Source organism: Somniosus microcephalus, chromosome 12 (assembly GCF_052327205.1).
Source record: "Somniosus microcephalus isolate GS21.2 chromosome 12, FLI_Smic_1.0, whole genome shotgun sequence".
Classification (NCBI taxonomy): domain Eukaryota; kingdom Metazoa; phylum Chordata; class Chondrichthyes; order Squaliformes; family Somniosidae; genus Somniosus; species Somniosus microcephalus.
In genome coordinates, this window is record NC_140998.1 from 105040112 (window position 1) to 105049109 (window position 8998).

Sequence of the window (8998 nt, forward strand, 5' to 3'; positions counted from 1 at the left end):
GAGTGATCATAATATGATCGAATTCTTCATTAAGATGGAGAATGAAGTAGTCGACTCAGAGACTAGGGTCCTAAATTTAAATAAAGGAAACTACAATGGTCTGAAGCGCAAGTTGGGTAGGATTAATTGGGGAATGTCACTCAAAGGGTTGACGCTGGATAGGCAATGGCAAACATTCAAAGATCGCATGGATGAACTACAGAATTTGTTCATCCCAGTTTGGCATAAAAATAAAACAAAAAAGGTGACTCAACTGTGGCTAACAAGGGAAATTAGGGATAGCATAAGATCCAAGGAGAGGACAAATAAATTGGCCAGAAAAAGCAGTAAACCTGAGGATTGGGAGCAGTTTAGGATTCAATAAAGGAGGACAAAGGGATTAATTAAGAAAGGGAAAATAGAATATGAGAGTAAGCTTGCAGGGAACATAAAAACTGACTGTAAAAGCTTTTATAGATATGTGAAGAGAAAAAGATTGGTGAAGTCAAGCGTAGGTCCCTTGCAGTCAGAATCAGGGGAATTTATAATGGGGAACAAAGAAATGGCAGAACAATTAAATACATACTTTGGTTCTGTCTTCACAAAGGAGGACACAAATAACCTCCCAGAGATGTCGGGGAACATAGGGTCTGATGAATGGGAGGAACTGAAAGAAATCAGTATTTGTAGGGAAATGGTGTTAGGGAAATTGATGGGATTGAAGGCCGATAAATCCCCAGGGCCTGATGATCTACATCCTAGGGTACTTAAGGAAGTGGCCCTAGAAATAGTAGATGCATTGCTGGTCATCTTCCAAAATTCTATAGACTCTGGAACAGTTCCCATAGATTGGAGGGTAGCTATTCAAAAAAGATGGTAGAGAGAAAACAGGGAATTACAGACTGGTAAGCCTGACATCGGTAGTGGGGAAAATGCCCATTATAAAAGATGTAATAGCAGAGCACTTGGAAAACAGTGACAGGATCGGACAAAGTCAACATGGATTTACAAAAAGTAAATCGTGCTTGACTAATCTGGAATTTTTTGAGGATGTAACTGGTAAAATAGATAAGGGAGAACCAGTGGATGTGGTGTATTTGGACTTTCAGAAGGCTTTCGATAAGGTCCCGCATAAGAGATTAGCGTGTAAAGTTAAGGCACATGGGATTGGGGGCAAGGTTTTGACTTGGATAGAGAACTGGTTGGCAGACAGAAAGCAAAGAGTTGGAATAAACGGCTCTTTTTCCGAGTGGCAGGCAGTGATTAGTGGGGTACCGCAGGGATCGGTCCTTGGACCCCGGCTATTCACAATATATATTAATGACCTAGACAAGGGAACTAGATGTAATATCTCCAAATTTTCAGACGACACAAAGCTGGGTGGGCGTGTGTGCTGTGAGGAGGATGCCGAGAAACTCCAGGATGATTTGGACAGGTTGGGTGATTGGGCAAAAGCATGGCAGATGCAATATAACGTGGATAAATGTGAGGTTATCCACTTTGGTGGCAAAAACAGGAAGGCAGATTATTATCTGAATGGCAATAGATTGGGAGAAGGGGAAGTGCAACGAGACCTGGGTGTTCTTGTGCACCAGTCGCTGAAGGTAAGTATGCAGGTGCAGCAGGCGGTTAAGAAGGCAAGTTGGCCTTCGTAGCGAGAGGGTTTGAGTACAGGAACAAGGATGTCTTGCTGCAGTTTTACAGGGCCTTGGTGTGACCACATCTTGAGTATTGTGTGCAGTTTTGGTCACCTTATCTGAGGAAGGATGTTCTTGCCATGGAAGGAGTTCAGCGAAGATTCACCAGGCTGATACCTGGGATGGCAGGAGTGACGTATGAGGAGAGATTGGGTCGATTGGGCTTGTACTCGCTGGAGTTTAGAAGAATGAGAGGGGATCTCATTGAAACTTATAAAATTCTGACAGGACTGGACAGCCTAGATGCAGGAAGAATGTTCCCGATGGCCGGGGGTGTCCAGAACCAGGGGTCACAGTCTAAGGATAAGGGGTAGGCCATTTAGGACAGAAATGAGGAGGAATCTCTTCACCCAGAGAGTGGTGAACCTGTGGAGTTCTCTACCACAGAAGGCAGTGGAGGCCAATTCATTAAATATATTCAAGAAGGAGTTGGATATATTGCTAAAGGGATCAAGGGGTATAGGGAGAAAGCAGGGACCGGGTACTGAATTTGGATGATCAGCCATGATCGCATTGAATGGCGGAGCAGGCTCGAGGGGCCGAATGGCCTACTCCTGCTCCTATCTTCTATGTTAAAGAGAAGGAACATGTGCTATGCCGAGCAGCATCTCCAGGAAGCAAACACACCTGAAACTGCCTAGTTAGGACCCCTCGTGACATCACCTGCCAGCATTGCACTCCACCCATACTCCCAATATTTCCCTGCAACTGACAGAATGGCTTACGCTCTCCCACTCTTTTTTTCACACTGGTGATTTTCTCTCCTTTTTAACCCACTAACAAATGACGACTCCTTCTCTCGGTGCTTTTTCCTCACTGTTCACTGCAAATGTTCTGCATTACTGTAACAAATGAAGGGTTTCTTGTACATAATTTCAACAAAAATTGATTAAATTTTTTGCCTATATCACATGCTTTCTTACCCACTTTCTATTTCCTCTCCTCTTCCTCATCACAGCATCTTATGACTCTGCTCACAAGATTGCTTCGAGATCTTTACTATACCAGGACCGCAAAGTAAATCATAAAACCATTCCTTTATAGTTCATTCACTTTGTTCTATAGAAACTTCAATATCTGAGTGGTTACTGTTTATTTATCAATACTGGTTTCAGATATATTTGAAAAAATGATCACAAACATAACCTAATAGCAAAATTAGAGTTTAGAGAACCAAGAGTGGCTGATACTTCAATCTGAACAGCTTCAGTTCTGCTAACCGTCTTATAGGAGAAAGCTACTAATGCCAAACAAATGTTACTATAAGTGCATGTGATGTTAATAAGTGTTAAATTGGATTCGGTATTGGTGATAATGATAAAGTACATGATCTGCTTCAACCATGCATTGTTATCAACTAACCTAAAACTAATAAATGAAGAAAAATTGCTTGCAGGTAAACTTTTTTGCCTTCCCTTTTCAGGCAATGGTAGCCTGTTACCCAGGGAATGGAACAGGGTATATTTGGCATGTTGACAACCCAACTGGCGATGGTCGATGTGTAACATGTATTTATTACCTGAATAAAAACTGGGATGCAAAGGTATGAAATATTCTTTACCTCCTCAGGAAATTGTTTAGACCAACTTTCTTGACAGTATATTTATGTGGTTTTTTCTTGTACTTGTACTATTTGTGACAGCACTTTTTAAAAAAACTTGACGTATAAAGTGATGTTTCCCATATTTAAAAATAAATGTTTCTATTGTTCTACTGATTTTACAGTTTATTTTGTGTCATTCAAGTAGCAGTAACAGCAACTGTACTTTCAAGACAGTTTTGAAAGAGTTGGAAACATGTATTTTTATATACTTTTAATTCCCATCATGCACTAAGCGATTAAAAAAAATATATATATAATGGTAACACATGTTGGAGCACCAACACATGACACTGTGGATTCATGAGATTGTGGTTACAACCTGTGGGTTCCCTCAACGTATGGTGCCGAGATTCTGGTTTCCATTGTGCTGCTGTACAGAAATGTGCAGCAGAAGTCAGGAGGGTCAAATTAGAGAGTGAGTCATCCACACTTTACTCTTGCACATCACATAGTGGTCGCCTTCAGAGCAGTGTTGGTGTAGGCTTAGGAACAGAGCACCCACTGTCCTCCTGGTCATTAATGGTGTATGGCAATAGAAGAAGGATGGCAAAATGTGATGAGACAATCTAGCTTTTCTGCTTGGTACCCCGTTTTGTTCAGTTCGCACAATCAGTTTTGTTACATGAAGTGGCACATTGGGGAGACTTTCAGCTACTGGCTGCCCATCTCTTGCTTGCTAAACAGACGATCGGCAGTTGAAATTCTGAGGATGACCCCGTGCACCCATTTGTTGGCTTAAGCAGGTCTTTAAATGGGCACCCAGCACTCGTGCCCAAAACAGGCAGGAAGCTGTTTAAATATGCAAAGCAAGGTCCTGTGCCTATTGTAGGACCCCGATCGCACATTTCACTTTGAATGTTGCAAACATGCATGTCAAGTGGTTTTGGCTCTCGACTGCTGTGTTTGCCAAGCACCACGCGCCGATATTGTGCCCATTATGGTTGGATCTCCAGAAAAGATCAGGCTGTTTTGAAAACATGACAACTAGCATATCAGCAATGTTTCTGCTATCAGACTGTCTTGCTTGGAGATCTACTAGTACTTGCTATGGCTGGTTACTCCTGCTAGAAGAAGTCTTTCAGTGCCCTTATTTTATGTTTTGATTCATGTTTTTTTGGTCTTAATGTGTTCAATACTGTATGTTATGTTTTCTATTCAAAAGTACTTGGCGTTACTGATTTAGTTTGTTTTCATTACATTTTTAGTGCTTTTGTTAACTTTTTAGTCCATTGTTTATCTTTAGGATAGTAGTAATCATGAAAAAAATTACAGCAAAATGTATTACTATTGACATACGCTGGAATTGTCTTTCCAAATCCGATATTTCTTAGCCAATCTATTGTAACTTTTGCATGTTTTAGGTGGATGGAGGTATTCTTCGAATATTTCCAGAAGGAAAGTCCTATGTAGTTGACGTTGAGCCAATATTTGATAGATTGTTGTTGTTCTGGTCTGATCGAAGAAATCCACATGAAGTACAGCCAGCATATTCTGTCAGGTAGGTCCCTGTTGGAGTCCCTTTAGAGCTAACTGTAACCAGCCATACCGAGGTTCCTAATATCCAAAATGTTAGTGCAGCTTGTCCAATTGGTGTCAGTTAGAGAATTTGAGATGATTTTGCAGTTCTGAAGCAGTGCTGTAATAAATTTTACAATCTATAGGTTCCTGGTGGTCAGTTTTAACTGATAACAGCCCACTGAATGCAATTTTGTTTAACACCATTTAAAAGAAAAATTATGGGGGGAAAAAATATCATCAGCACCTCTCCATCAGTTAGATTTAAAAAAACGTTTGTGCCAATGACCAAGAGGTTCATGCTTTATTCCTTTTCTTGGTTAATTGTGTGTCCACCATTTCTGGTCAGTAACGCCACAGTGGTTCAAAAGGAAGTATGAGGATGAAAATAATATTGCTCACAAATGCTATTATCCTGCTGTCTGGACTTAGTCTAAATCAGACCAGTGGTCCCATTGGCCACTTTAACCCGAAGAGGGCTCATACGTCAAGACCCTAATTAAGAACAATATCTGCCTGAAGGTAGGCTGATGCTCAAAGATCTGAGATTTAGTTGCAGATGTTCAGCAATTGAAGAATTATTTTACATTTATATAGTACCTTATCACATCCCAAAGTACTTCACAACCAACAAATTTATTTAAGCCCAGCCTAAATCTCTACACCTCTCTACTTCTCTTTCCTCCTTTAAGACGCTGCTTAAAACCTACCTCTTTGACCAAGCTTTTGGTCATCTGCCCAAGCATCCCCTTTATGTGGCCCAGTGTCAACTTTTGTTTTTTGATAATGCTCCTCGGAAGTGCCTTGATGCTTTATTACGTTAAAGGTGCTATATAAATGTAAGCTGTCGTTGTAGTCACTGTTTTTATGTAAGCAAACACAGCAGCTAATTTGCACAACAAATAAAATAAATGAGTATTTCATCTGTTCTCGGCAGCGTTGGTTGAGGGAGGAATTTGTCCAGCACACTGCAAGAACTCCCTGTCCTTTCTTGAGTAGTACGATGGAATCTTCTGCATTGACATGAAACCAATCCAAGGCAGCCAAGGCATCAACTTAATGTCTCGTCTCATCTGAACGAAATCACATCTGACAATGCAGCACTACCTCAGTACAGTACTGTCCCCCTCCAGATTATGTGCTTGAGTCCTGGAATAGGGTTTGAACCTTCAACTCAGAAATGAGAGTGCTACCAATAGTCAAACTCCAGGCAGACCTTGGCAGAGGCCAAGGACCCCCTCCGCTCCCCCCCCCCAACCCTGCCCCCTAAAATTGCAAATGACCCTGACTATGAAAAATCAACTTCAAGGCAGGTGGAACTCCTGCTCCTTCAAACTTGCACCAGAATTCTCCAGCCTATATTTTCCTGTATAGCATGTATTATGTACTGTACCATAACCAGAGAAAGCAATTAATTTTTGTCCAACTCCAAAGAAACCTGATGTATAAAGTCTCCCCCAACAAATAACTGTCTCGCAGAGAACAGGTAGGAAGCTCTGCTGCCAGAAATAAATGATCTTGGTTGTTTTGTGCTGGTCGATGGCATTGGTCCATTGATAATTAAATACAAGTGAAAACTGAGAGCAGTATGTTTGGTTTAACGGAGTTTTAAACAGGAAAAGAAAATGCAATTCACAGCTGAAAACCTCCCCCCACTGATGGCGAGGCTGCTGCCATTATGTAGCTTTAAAAGGTTTACTCTCTTTTGAAGTAGTGTTAAGGACTGTTACCCCACTGTTAAACCTACAGTAGGAAACCAGGAGCAGTGAGCAATTGCTGACCTGCCTCTTATTTAAATGATACACCAGCAGGACAGAGAACCCAGCGGGTGTTGTGTAGCTATTGGTGTGAAGACCTGTTGACTCATCACCCACAGGAAGGTGGACCCTTGGAGTTCAAAATAGTTTTCTAAACTATTGAGGGCATAAAGGATTTTTCAAAAAATACCTAAGGTATTTGCAGAGAAATTTATGAATTTGGTTCATACAGAATATTTTTATGTTCTAGATATGCCATAACTGTATGGTACTTTGATGCAGAAGAGAGGGCTGAAGCCAGAACTAGGTACCGCAATCGAGCAGGTATAATATAAAGTTTAATTTTTTTTTAAGTTGTGATATATTGTATAATTTTTCATTAATCCTTTTTACACTATTTACCTTTTTTTTGTTCTCCAGCTTCTGGACAAGCTGCAACCTTTTCCTCATGACAGTAACCATGATGGAACTTGACCAATGAGCGAAGCCTTTGAATGGTGGTAATTCACATGACCGTTTCATCAGCTCCAAAGACAAGTGTCCCTCCACAATAATCCCATTTAATGCTGTGTTTTTGAATGATAATTGTGTTGACTTCCACTCTTACCTATAATAGAAATGGTACTGACTGCTGTTTAGCTTACTTTTCAGTGAAAATGTTTTTAGCAGAATTAATCTGCAAACCAATATTGCACAAAATAGAATTCAGTGTCAACCTAATTATACTTAAGAATATAAGATCTATTCTAACTTTATAGCAAGAGTGACATGATGTGTTAAATATTATGACCATTTTAAATACTTGGGTCTAATATTGCACTTTATACAGATTATTTCCAGATTGAAATGGTGTTGATTAATACAATTTGATGGCTTTTTTTCCTTCTATTTAAAAGCAGTTGAATGATTCTTCTTTATGGCATTTTTTTCTATCTTTCACAATTGAAGATACTTGATCATCACCTACTGATTGTAATTAAAAAATATTTGTTCCACATTTATGTAACATGTAAATGAAACTGATACCTTGCAGATTTATTTCAATTTTCTCTATTTATATGGAAGCTAAATACACATTTCTATGAATAATCTTCATTGCACTTCATTGTGATTAATCTCAGTAAATCTTTTACTTTTATCCTCCAATTATATGGCACTTACTCTTGTAAATACATTGTGGATAACTGTGTGGAACTTGTGTTAACTTTGTCCGAAGAAGAAAGATATGATACGTAAAATTATTTCTGCTGCTGCCTTTAATAACGAAGTATAGTTCCATGGGAATTCCTAAAATAACTTGAATATGTGAGCAACAAAGTGACTGAGTTTACAGCTGGATGCCACCTTGTATGCTGGTCAACAGTTTGGCAATCCAGTAGTGGCAATAAACAAGTTGTATTGGAAGGTAGCTTTGAAAATTATACGAGTTATGTCTCCAGATAATAAAATGGTCCCTGCAATCAGGACAAAGATATGGTTTTACACAAACACGATTGCGTGTGGTTTTTTTTTCCTCCCTCCATCTACTCTCCCACTGCAACATTATTAAATGGCTTAGTCCTTGACCTTTCAGCAGTTTCTGGTTTCATGTAACACTTTATTACTTTAAACAGTTAGGCTCATTTTCAGTCATCCTGTGTCGCTCCATATAATGACAAAATCTTCCCATATAATATTGTTTCTACTCATTTTATAAAATCTGTTTATTAACATGTCTGCCACCATTGATTTTTTTTAACAGTTGACTAAGAATTTCTCAAAATTCATTCCTAGTCTGTGATGTCCTGTGGCTGGGAGCTTACTTAAATCTACACATTGTTACTGAATGTATTAAATACTCTGTGCAGATATGTGTTAAATGAAATTAGCCTGTTTACATAGCATTTACAGCACAGAAACAGGCCATTTGGCTCAATGGTCCATGCTGGTGTTTATGTTTGAATACACTGGGGGGGGAAAAAAGTTGTTTATTCCACAAAATGGCTGCAATCATTTATAGATTTAAAAATAAAGTAAGTATTTTATTAGCCAAGACGTAGCAGTATTGAGGATCAAAGGAGGTTGATCATTTAGCCAGCAGTGCTTTTTAAAGTATCATTTTCCACTCTATACACAAGACTGTGAAACATTCCATTGGAATAGTAACCATAGAATGGTTACAGCACAGAAGGAGGCCATTCAACCAGTCGAGCCTGTACTGGCTCTCTGCAAGAACACTTCAGCTAGTCCCACTCCTGAAGTATAGTAAACATGATTTTAAAGCATAAGATAAGTACTTTATTTTTTTGTGATCAATTACTAATTATAGTATTGGGTATTTATCCTTCTTTAGAAATGTTGCTTTTATCACACACTAATGCTTCAGAGTATCTGTGGTTTTGAGAAGAAAAATCAGTGTGACCTCTCAATTAATATGTTTTTTTTAAATAATCTTCATTACTGAACAG

General features: G+C 39.2%; 1 protein-coding gene across 2 annotated transcripts in view; it reads left to right on the forward strand.

The window, feature by feature from the left end:
* Positions 1-8039, forward strand: part of egln3 (egl-9 family hypoxia-inducible factor 3) — a 71965-nt gene extending 63926 nt beyond the window's left edge. For both annotated transcript variants that reach the window (XM_086003379.1, XM_086003380.1), the window contains exons 2-5: positions 3100-3219; positions 4641-4777; positions 6802-6875; positions 6972-8039. In XM_086003379.1, the coding sequence (XP_085859505.1) occupies positions 3100-3219; positions 4641-4777; positions 6802-6875; positions 6972-7003 (363 nt within the window). In that variant the 3' untranslated portion in view covers positions 7004-8039. The remainder of the gene's footprint in view (positions 1-3099; positions 3220-4640; positions 4778-6801; positions 6876-6971) is intronic.
* Positions 8040-8998: the final 959 nt, after the last annotated feature.